This window comes from Salvelinus fontinalis, chromosome 2 (assembly GCF_029448725.1).
Source record: "Salvelinus fontinalis isolate EN_2023a chromosome 2, ASM2944872v1, whole genome shotgun sequence".
NCBI lineage: Eukaryota > Metazoa > Chordata > Actinopteri > Salmoniformes > Salmonidae > Salvelinus > Salvelinus fontinalis.
The window spans coordinates 19,581,977-19,600,215 of NC_074666.1; the positions used below are offsets into that span (position 1 = coordinate 19,581,977).

At 43.8% G+C, this 18,239-nt stretch overlaps 1 protein-coding gene across 2 annotated transcripts; it reads right to left on the minus strand.

Annotated features, from left to right (window-relative positions):
• Positions 1-11,712: 11,712 nt before the first annotated feature.
• On the minus strand, positions 11,713-16,401 carry LOC129813726 (dentin sialophosphoprotein-like). 2 transcript variants are annotated; one of them, XM_055866193.1, is made up of 7 exons: positions 16,281-16,401; positions 13,793-13,906; positions 13,620-13,682; positions 13,425-13,478; positions 13,169-13,288; positions 12,598-12,909; positions 11,713-12,474 (listed from the first exon to the last, which is right to left on the minus strand). In XM_055866193.1, exons 2-7 carry the CDS (start codon positions 13,889-13,891, stop codon positions 12,043-12,045), a joined length of 1,080 nt encoding a protein of 359 aa, XP_055722168.1. In that variant the 5' UTR covers positions 13,892-13,906; positions 16,281-16,401; the 3' UTR covers positions 11,713-12,042. The 2 variants fall into 2 exon arrangements, with proteins under 2 accessions (XP_055722168.1, XP_055722158.1); XM_055866183.1 differs by having other exon boundaries at positions 13,425-13,490.
• Between the last annotated feature and the right edge of the window lie 1,838 nt (positions 16,402-18,239).

Consider the following 18,239-nt stretch of genomic DNA (forward strand, 5'->3'; position numbering starts at 1 on the left):
GATGATTGTGGACTACAGGAAAAAGAGGACCGTGAACGCTCCCATTCTCATTGACGTGGCTGCAGTGTAGCAGGTTGAGAGTGTCCACATCATCAACAAACTAACATGGTTCAAGCACACCTAGACAGTCATGAAGAGGGAACAACAAAACCTATTCCCTTTCAGGAGACTGAAAAGATTTGGCATGGGTCCTCAGAACCAGCCCAGTACATCACTGGGGCCAAGTTCCCTGCCATCCAGGACCTCTAGGTCAGAGGAATGCCCTAAAAATTGTCAAAGACTCCAGCTACCCTAGTCATAGACTGTCCTCTCTGCTACCGCACGGCAAGTGGTACCGGAGCGCCAAGCCTAGGTCCAAGAGGCATCTTAACAGCTTTTACCCACAAGCCATAAGACTCCTGAACACCTAATCAAATGGCTACCCCTCTTTTACACCGCTGCTACTCTCAGTTGTTATCATCTATGCATAGTCACTTTAAAACCTGATGAGGACAGAGGGCGCTGTTTTCACTTTGGGGGAAAAACGTGCCCAATTTAAACGGCCTCGTACTCAATTCTTGCTCGTACAATATGCATATTATTATTACTATTGGATAGAAAACACTCTCTAGTTTCTAAAACCGTTTGAATTATATCTGTGAGTAAAACAGAACTCATTTGGCACAAACTTCCTGACCAGGAAGTGGAAAATCTGAAATCGATGCTCTCTTCTGGGTCCTGCCTATAAATGGGCATGATACCTATTAGTATACATGCACGTCATACACCTTCCCCTGGATGTCAAGATGCAGTGAGAGAAGAAATTGAGTGTTTATCTTGGTCTGAGATGGAATACGTCCTCTTGGAATGACGTGTCACCCATTTCCTGTTTTCAGGAAGGCGCGACGTTGGAACTGGATTTGCCTTCTGAATAGCTTTCGTTATAGGCGACTATTATCTCCGGCTTTGATTTTATTTGATACATGTGACAATATCATCGTAAAGTATGTTTTTTCAATATAGTTTTATTAGATTTTTGAAATTTATCCGGGACGTTAGGCGTGTTGCGTTGTGTGCCTTTGTTCAGAAAGGAGAGCTTCGCGCCACTTGGCTAGTGCGCTTGCTAATTCAAGAGGGAAAATGGACGTTCTAAATCCAAACAACGATTGTTCTTGACAAAGGACACCTTGTACAACATTCTGATGGAAGATCAGCAAAAGTAGGACCCATTTTATGATGTTATTTCATATATCTGTCGAACTGTGTACTATTAGTTTTGCGCCCAGGTTTTGGGCACTCGGTCGACATAACGTAAGCCTTATGTGGTAATGAAGTTATTTTTAGAATTCTAACACGGCGATTGCATTAAGAACTAGTGTATCTATCATTTCCTATACAACATGTATTTTTTAGTTATGTTTATGAATAGCTATTTGGTCAGAATATGTGTGTCAGTAAAAGTGTCAGAAAAAAATCCGGACGTTGTGGGAAAGAGTAGCTACGTTAGCACAATGTATAACCACTGATTTCAGCTCTAAATATGCAGATTTTCGAACAAAACATAAGTGTATGTATAACCTGATGTTATAGGACTGTCATCTGATGAACCTTATCAAGGTTAGTCAAAAATTACATATCTTTTGCTGGTGTGTCACGATCGCTAACTTTTACTGCTGGGAAATGGCTTGTGTTTCTGGCTATTGTGGTAAGCTAATATAACGCTATATTGTGTTTTCGCTGTAAAACACTTAATAAATCGGAAATATTGGCTGGAATCACAAGATGCCTGTCTTTCATTTGCTGTACACTATGTATTTTTCAGAAATGTTTTATGATGAGTAATTAGGTATTTGACGTTGGTGTCTAATTATTCTGGCTGCTTTCGGTGCTATTTCTGATTGTAGCTGCAATGTAAACTATGATTTATACCTGAAATACGCACATTTTTCGAAAAAAACATAGATTTATTGAATAACATGTTATAAGACTGTCATCTGATGAAGTTGTTTGTTGGTTAGTTTGGTTGGTTCTTGGTTAGTTAGGTTGGCTTTGTGCATGCTACCTGTGCTGTGAAAAATGTCTGTCCTTTTTTGTATTTGGTAGTGAGCTAACATAAATATACGTGCTGTTTTCGCTGTAAAACATTTAAAAAATCGGACAGGTTGGCTGGATTCACAAGATGTGTACCTTTCATTTGCTGTATTGGACTTGTTAATGTGTGAAAGTTAAATATTTCAAAAATATATATTTTGAATTTCGCGCTCTGCCTTTTCAGTGGAATGTGGGAGGAGTTCCGCTGGCGGAACGCCTGAGCAGTAAAGGTTAATAACTCTACCCAAATGTACATATTACCTCAACTAACCGGTGCCCCTGCACATTGACTCTGTACCGGTATCCTCTGTATATAGTCTTGCTATTGTTATTTGCTGCTCTTTAATTACTTGTTACTTTTATTTCTTATACGTATTTTTTAATAAATGTTTTAAACTGCATTGTTGGTTAGGGGCTCGTAAGTAAGCATTTCACTGTAAGGTGTACACATGTTGTTTTTGGCGCATGTGACTAGCTGAATCCAGGTGAAAGCTATGATCCTTTATTAATGTTACTTGTTAAATCCAATTCAATCAGTGTAGATGAAGGGGAGGAGACAGGTTAATGAAGGATTTTTAAGCCTTGAGACAATTGAGACATGTTACGTGTATGTGTGCTATTCATATGGTGAATGGACAAGTGTTGTCGTGGAAATTCTTACACAGGGACACTCAAAGTCAATCTTAAATGAATCATTGTTTATTTGTCAGCGCACTGGAGAGCTTCCAACCAACTCAATGCACCATAGTACACATGTCAATCAAGAGCTCTGCTGGGGCAGTCCCAGCAGTTGTCTTATATACGGCTATACACAGACAAGTTCTATTTGCATGATTTAGCATAATTCATTAATCATTACCGTTTTGTTTCATTCATGTGACAGACCAATACTGGTTCATAACATGTGATGGACCAATATCTCATGAGGCTTCTTCTCTCAAAGCCGAAACCTTGAAACTGAGAAATCTTTTGTTCGTTTTCAAAACAATGTCTGGGCATACTGCCAAATTGCAGCTACTGATAGTGAGGATTTGTACAGTCAGCCACTTGCATGAACACATAAATTGGTTTATAGAACAGCACATGAATAGAACACAGAAATGAGTTAGAAGAAAAGCACAAACATAAAAATTCCATTACAGTGCCTTTGAACGGGGTATGGTAGTAGGTGCCAGACTCATCGGTTTGAGTGTGTCAAGAACTGGGTTTTTCATACTCAACAGTTTCCTGTGTGTATCAATAATGGTCCACCACCCAAAGAACATCCAGCCAATTGACACAACTGTGAGAAGCACTGGAGTCAACATGGTCCAGTATCCCTGTGGAACGCTTTCGACACCTTGTAGAGTCTATGCCCTGAGAAGTTGAGGCTGTTCTGAGGGCAAAAGGGTTTGCAACTCAATATTAATAAGGTATATTGGGTGGATGTTGAACTCAATCGGGTATATTGGGTGGATGTTGAATTGTATATTTGATTAGACATGTTGTTTGACTTTGTTTCAATGTTGATAGTAAAATGGTATGTTTGAATAAACGTTGTTGTTTCAATGTCGTTCCATCAACCTAAATAAAGAGGTATATTGAAATAAAATGTGAAGCCACAGTCCATTGATTCCTGCCTGAACAGTGACTCCTACTGGTATATGAGATGTAATGCATTTCAGTGAAATCTAGTCTACCATCTAGCGCCCGGTTTCCCAAAAGCATCTTACGTCTAAGTTAACAACCTGGTAGTCAGGTTAAGTCATTCTATTTAAGTTGGATTTTTACCCTAATTTCAGTGTTTACAGAGCTTGTTTAAATTAAATGAAAACAGTACTGGTTGATGACTTTTAGCTAATCCAAATGTATTTTCCATGTAAATCACAATAGGTAGACAAATGATGTTGAAACAACATTGATTCAACCAGTGTGTGCCCAGTGGCTGTCAGCCTGTTTTGGTGGGATTGGACCATTGGCCTTCATCATGCACTAAATTAGTTAATATTTATAGCAACTATGACTGGACTTAATTGACCATTAGCCATTCAGTCATCAGTCTCAATATATATTTTTTAATGGTTGACATTATACTGACAAGGCATGTCTACGCTTGTAGAATCACAAAACATGTGTTTGTTCTAACAGGGAATTTCTATTACAAAGGTGCGCACACTATCCGTCCCTCAGCGGCACCAACATGCCCCCTTTTGTCATCATTCAACAAGCTTGGGTCCGGGAAGAAACTCTCCTAAACGCTGATGATTGGTTCAGTGAAACACAGGGGCAGTGTCCCAGGAGATGTACAGTATCCACTTTGTAGTGCTGATATTTTTATTTGTCTGTATCTCGTTTATTCTAACTGTTACTTGATACTCAGCTGTTTGTGTTGTGTTGTAAGATCCCCAAGGCAACACCACTGACTTTATGTGTTCCAGATATAAAGGACTATGTAATCTGTGAAATAAAATAAGTATGGTATCAAAATATATCAGCCTCATTTAAATTAATGATTTTGTTATGCTATACATTTGTGTATGTGTGTCTGTATCATAATCTAGAACCACCAAGCATCAACAGCATTACCCTGTGGCCTTATATTGTGTTGATCTTAACGTCTTCAAGTTCCTCAGTGTACACATCACTAAGGAATTAACATGTTCCACACACACCCCTGTACAAAGCCATGTTATTTTTAATCATTATTGTTATTCACTGTGTATTTATTTCTTGTTTCACTATTTCTATTTTATATTTATCTTTAACTCTGCATTGTAGCATTTAGTTTTATTTAACTAGGCAAGTCAGTTAAGAACAAATTCTTATTTGCAATGACTGCCTACACCGACCAAACCCAGACAACGCTGGGCCAATTGTGCACCGCCCTATGGGACTACCAATCACAGACGGTTGTAATACAGCCTAGAATCAAACCAGGGTGTCTGTAGTGACGCCTCAAGCACTGAGGTGCAGTGCCTTAGACTGCTGCGCCACTCTGGAGCCCAAAGTAAGCATTACACTCTTAGTCTACACCTGCTGTTTATGAAACATGTGAGAGAAAATCTGATTTGATTTGAACATGTCAGTAGTTGTTTGTTCTGATTTCATTCTTGATTAGATGTACTCCAGATTTCAACCCACAGACCAAATAAAACAAGGCAATAAGTGAAATTTTGCAAAGGCATGAATGCTATGGCAAGACGCATAATTCACTCAAGTTTCCTCAAAATCGGGCTAGTGCTGTCAGATATTTGTGTGACTAAAGGCTCTGCATGGTCAGTCTGAAGTCTACATTGGCCGTGCAGCATTTACGGTGATACGGCCTTTGCAGAAGTCAGGGCATTCATGCTTCTTGCGCTTTATGGAGCAGCGTAGAGCTGTTGAGCAGAGCGTTGAAGGACGTTGTCAAGGAAGTGAGTTTGTGTTTATACAGGACCTCCTGCCCCCACCTACAGTCAACCAATCATGCCAATGCGAAACTATATGGAGCCCTCTGCATTGTTACTAAATTTGGGAGGTGCACAGCGATTCAGTACGGAGCTCAATTTGGCCTCTGCATTCCTCTGTGTCACATCCTTCATATGGAGTGTCACGCCCTGACCATAGAGAGCCCTTGTTTCTCTATGGTGTAGTAGGTCAGGGCGTGACTAGGGGGTATTCTAGTTTATCATTTCTATGTTGTGTTCGAGTTTATATTTTCTATGTTGGTGTTGTTGTATGATTCCCAATTAGAGGCAGCTGATAATCGTTGTCTCTAATTGGGGATCATATTTAAGTAGCTATTTTTCCCACCTGTGTTTGTGGGATATTGTTTTGTGTTTGTGCCTGTGCACCACGTAGTCACGTTTCGTTGTTCGTTTATTGATTTATTGTTTTTGCTTTAAGTTTCACTTTTGAAATATATGTGGAACTCAACCTCCGCTGCGCCTTGTTCCCGTTCTTACGACAACCGTGACAGAATATCCCACCAACCAAGGACCAAGCAGCATGCAACGATGGGAAAAATAAGTTGGACCTGGGAAGAAATCATGGAAGGACAGGAGACCCTTCCTTGGCAGGAGTCGCAGAGGACGCAAGAAGGACGGCGACGACGCCGGGGACCGCGGCCACAGACACCCCAATAAAACATTTTTTTGGGGGGCACATGGAGCTGGCGGCTGAGCAGAGGGAAGAGCCAGAGAACATCTGGGAGGAGATAGAGAGGTGGTCGGTCGACCCAAGGAGAGTACCAGAGCCCGCCTGGGAGTCGATGGAACAGTGTGAGGAGGGATACCGGAGAATGGAGTTGGCTAGGAGTATGCGGCAACGCAGGAGTTTGGAGGAGCGTGTCATCAGTCCGGTGAAACCTGGGCCGGCTCCACACATCTGGCCTCCAGTGCGCCTCCCCAGTCCGGTACTAGGGAGGGGAGGTCCTGTGTCTCCTCCTCGCACTCTCCCTGAAGTGCGTGTCCCCAGCCCGGTACGTCCTGTGCCTGCTTCCTGCACTCGCCCTGAAGTGCCAGAGACGGTCAGGGAGGCATTGGGGAAGTTAGGAGAGAGAGAGATGAGAGATGTTGTGCAAGTGTGTTCTGCTCAACATCCGACCAGGGGATCCGGGTTAGCAGTCTGGTGCAACTTGGGCTGGCTCCACCCTTCTGGACTCCAGTGCACCTCCCCAGTCCGGTACGTCCTGTGTCTCCTCCTCGCAATCTCCCTGAAGTGCGTGTCCCCAGCCCGGTACGTCCTGTGCCTACTTCCTGCACTCGCCCTGAAGTGCGTGTCACCAGTCCGGTGCCACCTGTACCGGCCCCACGCATCAGGCCTCCAGTGCGCCTCCCCAGTCCGGTACCACCTGTGCCGGCTCCACGCATCAGGCCTCCAGTGCGCCTCCTTAGTCCGGTACGTCCTGTGCCTGCTCCTCGCACTCGCTCTGAAGTGCGTGTCACCAGTCCGGTGCAACCTGTACCGGCCCCATGCATTAGGCCTCCAGTGCGCCTCCCTAGTCTGGTACCACCTGTGCCTCCTCCTCGCACTTGTCCTGAAGTGTGTGTCACCAGTCCGGTACCACCTGTGCCGGCTCCACGCACTAGGCCTCCAGTGCGTCTTCCCAGTACGGTACGTCCTGTGCCTGCTCCACGCATCCTCCCTGAAGTGCGTGTCACCAGTCCGGTGCCACCTGTGCCGGCTCCACGCACCAGGCCTCCAGTGCGCTTCCCCAGTCCGGTACGTCCTGTGCCTGCCACCCGCACTCGTCCTGAAGTGCGTGTCACCAGTCCGGTGCCCCCTGTACCGGCTCCATGCACTAGGCCTCCAGTGCGCATTCACAGTCCAGAGCTTCCGGCGACGCTTCACAGTCCAGAGCTTCCGGCGACGGTTCACAGTCCAGAGCTTCTGGGGACGGTTCACAGTCCGGAGCTTCCGGCGACGGTCCCCGGTCCAGAGCTTCTGGCGACGGTCCACGGTCCGGAACCTCTGACGACGGTCCACTGTCCGGAAACTCCTGCGACGGTCCACGTTCCGGAACCTCCTGTGACGGTCCACGTTCCGGAACCTCCTGCGACGGTCCACGGTCCGGAACCTCCTGCGACGGTCCACGGTCCGGAACCTCCTGCGACGGTCCACGGTCCGGAACCTCCTGCGACGGTCCACGGTCCGGAACCTCCTGTGACGGTCCACGGTCCGGAACCTCTTGCGACGGTCCACGGTCCGGAACCTCCAGCGACGGTCCACGGTCCGGAACCTCCAGCAAGGGTCAACGGTCCGGAGCTTCCAGGCAAGGCGTCCAGTCCAGCTCCAGGGCAGGAGCTTTCCTCTGCGCCGGTGGCTAGTCTAGGGACGGTGTCCAGTCCAGCTCCATGGCAGGAGCCTCCCTCTGCGCCGGTGCCCAGTCCAGGCACGGCATCCAGTCCCGCTCCAGGGCCGGAGTTTTACTCTGCGCCGGTGCTCAGTCCAGGCACGGCGTCCAGTCCCGCTCCAAGGCCGGAGCCTTCCTCTGCGCCGGTACCCAGTTCAGGCACGGCGTCCAGTCCTGCTCCATGGCCGGAGCCTTCTTCTGCACCGGTGCTCAGTCCAGGCACGGCGTCCAGGCACGGCGTCCAGTCCAGCTCCAAAGCCGGAGCCGGAGCCTTCCTCTGTGCAGGTGCCCAGTCCAGGCACGGCGTCCAACCCAGCTCCATGGCCGGAGTCCTCCTCTGTGCCGATGCCCAATCCAGGCACGGCGTTCAGCCTGGACGGTGGCAGGATCCGGAGTCTGGGCGGGGGCTACGACCTACACTGGAGCCGCCACCGACACTAATCACCCAGGTACTGTCACGTCCTGACCATAGAGAGCCCTTGTTTCTCTATGGTGTAGTAGGTCAGGGCGTGACTAGGGGGTATTCTAGTTTATAATTTCTATGTTGTGTTCTAGTTTATATTTTCTATGTTGGTGTTTTTGTATGATTCCCAATTAGAGGCAGCTGGTAATCGTTGTCTCTAATTGGGGATCATATTTAAGTAGCTATTTTTCCCACCTGTGCTTGTGGGATATTGTTTTGTGTTTGTCCTGTGCACCACGTAGTCACGTTTCGTTGTTCCTTTATTGATTTATTGTTTTTGCTTTAAGTTTCACTTTTGAAATAAATTTGTGGAACTCAACCTCCGCTGCGCCTTGGTCCCGTTCTTACGACAACCGTGACATGGAGCCTCCGACCACATTTTCAGATCAAGCACAAATTGGCTTTAATTTGGCTTTAATGTAGGAACGAACAGATGGAGACAGATCCACAGTCCCCTCTCCGATTTCATTGTGGGGGACAACAAAATGGAGGAGAATATTGTGGTGTGCTTACTACATTACTATACTGAGTATCACATTGGATGCAACAGTCAGGCTGGGCAAGATTAAACTTGTTGGACAATCTTTCAAGATCTAATTGCTCAACCATCCATAATTCAAAATGACATGAGTGAGGTTTTAACTAGAAGTGAATTCAAAGATACAGGACAGCTACCTAGCTTCCTTCTTTGGCTGCACTACAAATTATGATCATGTTGCCATTTTCAGGATTTGTTTTTCTTCCAGAAACTGAGTGTACTTATTTGACCATTAGTCATTCAGTCATCAGTCTCTATCACGCAACAGTTTAATTTAATTATAGTTGACAGGAAATGACAAGGCATGTCTACACTTCTATTCCATTATGTTGGCTAATGATTGCTTGATCTTGTGGTTTAAATAATTATCTGCACTTGTTTGAGCTAGTTCAGAATCTGCAGACTGGAACCTGACTAAACAAATAGTTGAAACAAGGTTAAATAAAATCACCCTGGACATTAGTATTGTTTTAGCAAAGATTATTTCCTGCTAGTGACAGACATGTAGCAGCTTTTACAAGTTTTTGTTTCAATACAATGGATCTCTTCAACGTAGGGGGGGTGTCTAGATGATTTATTATTTTGTTTACACTGGAATTATTTAAGTTTTCCTCAGAGAGGAATATTTTCAGTGATGAAATGACAGACGTGTGTTACACACAGTCAGAAAGCCTATCCTATCAGGCCCAGTAATCCTCCTGCAACATTCCAAGGATTAGATAACTGCCCAGCCCTTGGTTCATTTACTGGCACTGGCTATATTAGCACCAGCCCTGGATGTCTGTCTATGGTCTCCTCTACAGTAGGCTCAGATAGGACAGGAGCTGTAATCAGAGAGAAATCTTCGATTTTGTTTATTTAAATAAAAAAGAGATGGAGCTACTGAGGCCTGCACTTCTTATTGTCTTTATCTCAACAGCAATCGCAAAACCAGTAAGTGGAGGAACATTTTATATATCTTATATATCTTTTGCCGTAATTAGTAGCAGTAATGGCTATCATTACAGTATTTTCAGGTGCTGATGTGCTTTGTTCACTCCACAGTTCGACAAGCGTGGACACCACAATGGTCCACAGTTCAACAGGCCTGGACACCACAATGGTCCACAGTTCAACAGGCCTGGACACCACAATGGTCCACAGTTCAACAGGCCTGGACACCACAATGGTCCACAGTTCAACAGGCCTGGACACCACAATGTTCCACAGTTCAACAGGCCTGGACACCACAATGTTCCACAGTTCAACAGGCCTGGACACCACAATGTTCCACAGTTCAACAGGCCTGGACACCACAATGTTCCACAGTTCAACAGGCCTGGACACCACAATGTTCCACAGTTCAACAGGCCTGGACACCACAATGTTCCACAGTTCAACAGGCCTGGACACCACAATGTTCCACAGTTCAACAGGCCTGGACACCACAATGTTCCACAGTTCAACAGGCCTGGACACCACAATGTTCCACGAATCCACGAGTCCTCAGAATCTGATGAATCAAGAATGACACCAGGACCAACTGCTCCAACCACAGTGAACCCTCCCACTGCTGCCATGTCAACTATACCACCAGTGACAGAAATGTCCACGAATGGGCCAATTGTCAGTGAAACGACACCGTCACCAGGGAACGTTACTGCACGTGTCACTGAGGACATTACAACTCCCGCTCCAGAAACTCCCCCTCCACCAACTAGAGGAGACAACTAATAATGAGAGTATTCATGAGAATACTTTATTATAATTATTCCAGAGTTTATAAATCATTGCTTTTTTTAGGTCCTACTTTTTTGTATGGACTGTTTACAGTACCTGTATGATATTAAATATCTTGGCTTTTTTTAGTTTTTTTTATGCAGCAGCATTTATAGGTCATGTTATCCATAGCTTCATAATAACCCTATCAGAAGCCCTGTAATCTTTACTAGTTCAACATATGGTGGTAGTTACGGGTGTTTGGATGTCTGTGAACTAGGTGATCATAATCTGCTGGGTGTGATATAAACAATTGTGAATGTTTGATTGATTGATTGATATTGTTGTGTTACGCTCCAGTATGTCTCTTTACACACAGTATGTAGTGACTTGCTCTTTGGAGTTTTAGGCTGGTTATCTGTAAAGTACATTGAGACAACTGCTGATATAAAAAGGGCTTAATAACATAAATTTGATTGATTGATTGATATTTGTTGTGAACTTGTGTACTCAATAAAGAGATAGAAAAATACTTACATTGAGAAAAGATGTCTCTTAATTGATTATATTTTTGATTACTGTTATCAAGTTTTAGTTATGGGTATGATCAGTCATAATAGATTATTAGTGTATTAGTGTACTGCATGCTTGGAAAAGAGTATGAGTGTTCACTGAGATCGAGTGTGTCATTAACAGTGGGATTTTGACAGTGATTTCATCCATTCCTACAGTGCTGTCTTGTGGCTATTTGCTGCACTACACCACCAAGGGATCATGGCACAGCTTGAGTTATCTGTGAACTCCAGCTTCCTCCTGACCGAGCCAACACCTCATCAGACAATTGAGTAAGGAATATTTCGTTGAGAAAAACAACCTATGAACAACTTCATTTGAAGGTTCAAAATGTAATTTTTTCCAGTACTATTTTACATCCAGCATGTTTACTGTGACAGGGCCTTTGTTCCTATTTTAGCTCATAATGACGCTGAATGATGGTTTGTGATGGATTGTGGTTTCTCTGGTGAACACCACTGTGAATCCCCCTGGAGTCTCTACATACTATGCACAGAGCTCAATGGCTCAGCAGACACAACAACGTATACACATATGAAATAACAGACTCACTATGAGTTTTATGAAAAAAAAGAATGCATGTATTTAGGACTGATACAACGTTATACATTATTACAGTAAAAATGGGACAAACAACATGTAGTGTAAATAATTGTGCAATTGAACAAAATTGACTGTTCTATATGTCATGATGAGATAGCGAGTATGAATCTTATCATGTATTATTGTTGTACTGTATCAGACCCTAAGGGCCCTGAGTTGTGCTTATGTGTTTTCTGTTATTCTCTCTGTTCTGACCTCTCCTCCTAAGGCAGGGTCATAGAGCACCTTCCAGGTTCTGGTAGCATTCTTCACTGTCGACAGCAGCAGGATGAGAGAGACAGGGCTTTACTTGGCAGTGATGACTACGGGAGCATCAGTAGTGATGGTAGCCACTGTGGCTGCCTCCTCAGCCGAGTCGCTGTCACTGTCATGGCTCTCGTTGCTCTCTGCTGAGTCGCTGTCTGCTGCCCCAGGCCTGGCTGTAGCCTCCTCACTACTGTTGCTGCTGTCAGTTTCATTACTGGCGCTGGTGCTGGTGCTCTCGCTAGTACCATCGCTGCTAGCGCTACTGGTGCGCACACTGGTGGCATCACTCTCCAGGCTCTTGGCCTTCTGGCTCTCGGGGCTCTCAGAGGGGGTCCTGTCCTGGCTGGCTACGTCGACATGCGCCTGGCGCAGGCTGGGCTCCTCGGCTTTCCCGCTGGAGGAATCCAGAACCTGGCTCTCCACGTCAGGGGTGCTGGTGTCCTCCTCCATCAAATCATGCACCTGCAGGGCCTGGAGGGGGAGAGAGAGAGGCGGTGGAAGGATGTTTAGATCAACTTCCAAAACTAAATGGAAGGAAATAATGCCTATGAGTTTGAAATGGAGAATTCTAACACAGAGGAGAAACAAATTTACCTTGAACCCTGTCATCTTCTTCTCAATCTCGTTTCCGAGCCCGGTGTCGTAGACGGACACCTTTTTGCCAGTATACAGGCCCTCATCCATCTTTCCATAGGCTTTGTAAGAGGAGGGTCCCTTCTCGATGTTGTTAGTATCTACATAGATGATAGACTTCTTGTAGTCGCTGGGGTAACCCATGCTGTCTCCACGTCCGTCGTCGTAAATGGGGGCCTCAGTGGTAGCCATTGTGGGCTCTACGGTGGGCTCAGCTGTCGGAGGGGCAGCGGTGGTGTCCGCCTCCTCTGACTCACTGGACTCGTTTGTGTCCTGAAAACACACCACATCACAACAACACCTTTAGTTTTACATAACCTCTTATAAGATATAATGTTCAAATAAGAGCTTGGTGAAACGCTCCTGTCTGTCAACATTAGCTAGATGTCTTCATTGAACTACAAGCTATAGTATCAGTGTGACCCTGTAGACTTACTGGAGCCATAACTACATATGCATCTATAAATAAAAAGTGACTCAATACATCCTACATATAAGCTGTCAGTAGTTTTATACATAGTGCATTACTCACATCGCTGTCTGCACTGTCTGCGCTGTCCTTGCTTTCATTGCTGTCTGCACTGTCTGCACTGTCTGTGCTGTCTGTTGATGCTGTGCTGTCCGATGTTGGGTCTGAAGTAGGATCAGCTCCCTGGAGAATAGAAAAACAGAATCAATCAATGTATCAAGTATCATCCATCAAAAGCACAGATATGGTTGTCTCTATCAGGTGTAAGATTGATTTAGCATCTTATGCTTCATTATGCTACAACATAATTATGTTTTACCTCTGTTTCATCTTCGTCAGAGCTCTCGTCTGATGTTGTAGCGGTATCTCCATTCTTAAAGAAAACCTCAGCATTAAAAAGAGTCCAATAAAAACAGACATATTAATACAGTTTTCCCTACAGTGCAAATGTATAAATTTCAATGCCAACACACCTACAGATGATAGAGGAATGTTTGCTGAAAGAGGCTCTTACCTGTACAGGGGCCACCTCAGTAAGTTCTGCTGGGGCTATCCCAAGCACTGGAGCTGGTTTCACCTGACAACATGAACAGGAATTTAAGTTGATATCAATGTACACATCTGTCTCTCTGTCTGACTGGCTTTTTTAATATATACTGTATGTTCTCATATAAAAGGAACACTCACCAGTTCTTCTGAGCTCTCTGGACTGTTGCCGGGCGAGCGTATCGCCGGGCGACCGAGGACCGTTGCAAAGAGCAGGACGAAAACAATTGCAGCCTTCATTGTCACAAGGTGTATCTAAAAAAAAAAAGAATCATGAAAAAAGAAAGAATCATGAAAGCCACCAAAATGATGAGAACTGAAAATACAAACTCTGTTGAAAACTGTATACTGTGTAGGCTACATTTAACACCTTTTTAAATGTAAAAATGTGATTCATTATTTTTTCAATTTGTAAAGTATTTTTGTCTGTAATGTCTTTTTCGTTATGTGTCTGACCCCAGGAAGACTAGCTGTCGCCATTGGCGTCGGGTAATGGGTATCCTAATAAAAGCCCGGATGGGAGGCAATTAGACTGATTTTACATGAAAAGTGCCTGTGAAGTCCTGCCTTGTAATGTTTAAACCCTTAACCCTTAAAGCCTTGATTACTATAGAGGGAGAACACCAACCATGGGCCCTTATGAGTCTCCGCCATAGCTAAGTGGAAGGACTCTGGTGGAAGTGCACTCCTTTTAAAGTCCCTAACCGTTGGCAGATAAAATGGGCTTCCCTCCCAACTAATGACATCCAGCCTAGCCTACAATGAGACAGCCTATAGGGAGGAGGTCAGAGACCTGGCAGTGTGGTGCCAGGAAAACAACCTCTCCCTCAACATGATCAAGACAAAGGAGATGATTGTGGACTACAAGAAAAGGAGGACCGAGAACGCCCCCATTCTCATCGACGGGGCTATAGTGGAACAGGTTGAGAGCTTCAAGTTCCTTGGTGTCCACATTACCAACAAACTATGATGGTCCAAACACACCAAGACAGTCGTGAAGAGGTAACGACAAAACCTATTCACCCTCAGGAGACTGAAAAGATTTGGCATGGGTCCTCAGATACTCAAAAGGTTCTACAGATGCACCATCGAGAGCATCCTGACTGGTTGCATCACTGCCTGGTACGGCAACTGCTCTGCCTCCTACCGCAAGGAACAACAGAGGGTAGTGCATACGGCCCAGTACATCACTGGGACCAAGCTTCCTGCCATCCAGGACCTCTATACCAGGTGGTGTCAGAGGAAGGCCCTGAAAATGGTCAAATATTCCAGCCACCCTAGTCATAGACTGTTCTCTCTGCTACCGCAGGGCAAGCTGTACCGGAGTGCCAAGTCGAGGTTCAAAAGGATTCTTAACTGCTTCTAATCAAAGGGCTACCCAGACCCCTCTTTTACGCTGTTGCTACTCTCTGTTTATAATCTATGCATAGTCACTTTAACTCAACCTACATGTACATATTACCTAAATTACCTCGACTAACTGGTGCCCCTGCACACTGACTCTGTACCGGTACCCCCTGTATATAGCCTTGCGTGTTATTTTACTGCAGCTGTTTAATTATTTGTTACATTTATTTTCTATTTTTTACTTAACACTTTTTTTTTTTCTTAACTTCTTAAAGCATTGTTGGTTAAGGGCTTGTAATAAGCATTTCACTGCAAGGTCTACACCTGTTTTATTCGCCGCAAGTGACAAATAACATTTGACTTGACTCTATTTTTTTTTATGCCTAACCCCATGCATGAACGTCTCCCTTGTTTTCCAGCTCAACTACTCTCAGCTAGAACAACATTACATCAAGAATAACTCTGAGCAGGCAGTCTTTTAGCTTTACCTATAATGATCTCTGCATAGTATAATTCCTCAAGTTAGAAGTGGAAGTTTGGAAGACCACGGTCCAGGGAGGCAGGGAACATGATGAACGTCCCTCAGCTTTATTTTGAAAGCCAACTCTACTTTTTTCATTAGATCCTTGGGTTCTAGAATAGAAATCTGTTTTGTCGACAGACGGAAGTGTGACGGAGGCGAGAAAAACAACGTGGGATGTTGAGAGGATGTTGTGTGGATGTGATCTGACTTCAGAAGTAACTAATCCAGCCTGTCAGTTTTTCTGTTATTATTATTTCTCCTCACAGCAGCCCTTTAAATGCTGTGGCTTAGTCTTGGAACAGACTGTACGAGTCAGTTAGCTGAGAACAAATTAGCTGTGGATTGGTGAGCTGAGGCCACAGCTTCCTCTTCCTGCTGTCACGCTCACGTTCATCACTTCAACACTATAAAACCTAGTTTATGATTTATTTCACTCAATCAGGTTCAAGCAAAGGCATATGCATATCTGGTGTCTAGAGAGAATGTGTAATAACACAAACGAATTGTTACACCAGAATAGTGAGCTCTATTTTCTTTTTGTACATAAAAAAAGTGCAACACATTGAAGCATTCACTGTGCAGAATGATAGATTATAAGTGCTGAAGAGTGTCTCCCAGATTTCTTAAAATTGTGAAAATATTTGACATTTGAGTTGCACAAAATATAAAACAATTCGCCACAATTTTCTTTGAGCTTTTATAGGAGAGGATTATAGAAAGTAAGCACCAACATCTATACAAGTGAAAGCCATTGTTTACCTTGACTTGTTCTTCAGAGAATCCACAAGATAGCTCTAGAGTAGTTAATCAGGAGGATGAGTGGAGAGCTGCTCAGTATTCTCTTGGATGCCAAAGGAGGAACAGCACAGTTCAGTTTGGATGTGAATGGATGCTGCTGAAGGGAGGCTGCTGGTTGGCTTATAAACCCGGCTGCCTCCAGCTCCAGCCAATAGCAGCAGGGCTAGATGTGTCTTGTGATGTTTACCACTTCTGGCCCACTTCTCCTCTCCCACTCTTCCTGTGGTTGGTGTGGCCACTCAATGCAAACATTCATCAATCGACAAGACAGAGGAAGAAAAAAATCCCTCATATCCTGTATTGTTAGAAATAAACTGAGGACACAAGCCCTGTGAAATTGAGATACATGACAGTACTTACAGTCATATGATAGAAAACACAAAACGAAGACATTTTGGCTTTATTACTGTTAAAGAATTGTGTAGCAGATGAACCATGACTGAAGTACCAAAACATTACTGTTGGTTTGTAAGGTGATCCTCCTTACATAATCAAGGTCAAAGAGGAGATGAATGTGTTTATTTGTTATTTTATTAGGATCCCCATTAGCTGTTGTTATTGCAGTGCACTTGTGAAAAGTACTACTGAATTACTACACAAAACCTGTTTGTGCAGTAGTGACTATCTAGAGGCATGTAGGAATTGTGCAGTGAATGTGTAGTTTATGCACTACTCAAGATACACAAGTAGGGTTTTGTAGTGTTTGGTAAGAAAACAGTAGTGTTTCCAGTAGTAATCAGGTAGAGATTTTTACTACAGTACTTGATGTTGGTAGCAAATAAGTAGTCAAAACACTACAGCTTTACTGCACAGGCTTTTCAATAGTAATCAGGTAGAGATTTTACTACTTGATTGACTGGTAAGGATAAAGGGAACAATGAATTGAGCTAAATACATACAAGTCCTTGATGAGAACCTGCTTCAGAATGCAAACAACCTTAGACTTGGGGTGAAGATTTACGTTATAACAGGACATTGACCCCAAGCATACACCTAAAGCAATGCTGGAATGGCTTCAGAACAAGAATGTGAGTGGGCCAGCCTTGAGTGGCCCAGCCAAAGCCCAGACTTGAATCCCATTGAAAATCTGTGGAAGATTTCGGTTCACTCACCATCTAACTTAACAGATCTTAAGAAAATCTGCACAGAGTACGGAAGAAAATCCCCAAATCCAGATGTGCAAAGCTGATACAGACATACCCAAGACGACTCAAAGCTGATACAGACATACCCAAGCTGTAATCGCTTAAGGTGCTTCTACAAGTATTGACTCAGGGGTGTGAATACTTATGTAAATGAGATATTTCTGTATTTAATTTTCAATACCATTGCTAAAATGTAGAAAAACATGTTTTCACTTTGTCATTATTTATGGTATTGTGTGTAGATTGGCATTTTTTTTAATACATTTTGAATTCAGGCTGTAACACAAAAAACATGTAATAAGTCAAGGGGTAAGAATACTTTCTGAAGGCACTGTATATTGTATGGAGAGTACAAGGAGATGGAGTAATCATTTTGCAGAGGAGGAGAACTTCCAGACACCTATGTATTCTCTGTATTCTAGAACACACTTCTCTTAAAAGTTGGAGAGCATTGAAATAAACAACCCATTAAAGTAGTAGGTATGAAATTAAGGTAACATCCCTGATTGGTTTCTTTGTCAAACTATCTATCCTAACCCTGTATTTAACTTGTCTGGGTTTCTATATTAATGTTTGACAGGTGTCTGACATATTCACTGGAGTATGCTATGCTACATGTTGAGTCTGCTATAGTACTTTACATGTAATCCACTATAGCTTGATTTCTTACTGTATATCATAATAAATTAGCCTCCAGGGGCTTTGCATGTTCAGTGGAATGGTTCAGGGTATATTCATCTCTGACTAAGTGGAGGAAAAAGGTTTTAAAAAAGAA

What these genes read in the sequence shown, in the direction of transcription:
- LOC129813726 (XM_055866183.1), bottom strand. Translation starts at nt 13,891, where the DNA reads ATGAAGGCTGCAATTGTTTTCGTCCTGCTCTTTGCAACGGTCCTCGGT. An exon ending in CAGAGAGCTCAGAAGAACTG is followed by an intron (nt 13,683 to 13,792) that starts GTGAGTGTTCCT and finishes TCATGTTGTCAG; the next exon opens with GTGAAACCAGCTCCAGTGCT. An exon ending in CTGAGGTGGCCCCTGTACAG is followed by an intron (nt 13,491 to 13,619) that starts GTAAGAGCCTCT and finishes TTTAATGCTGAG; the next exon opens with GTTTTCTTTAAGAATGGAGA.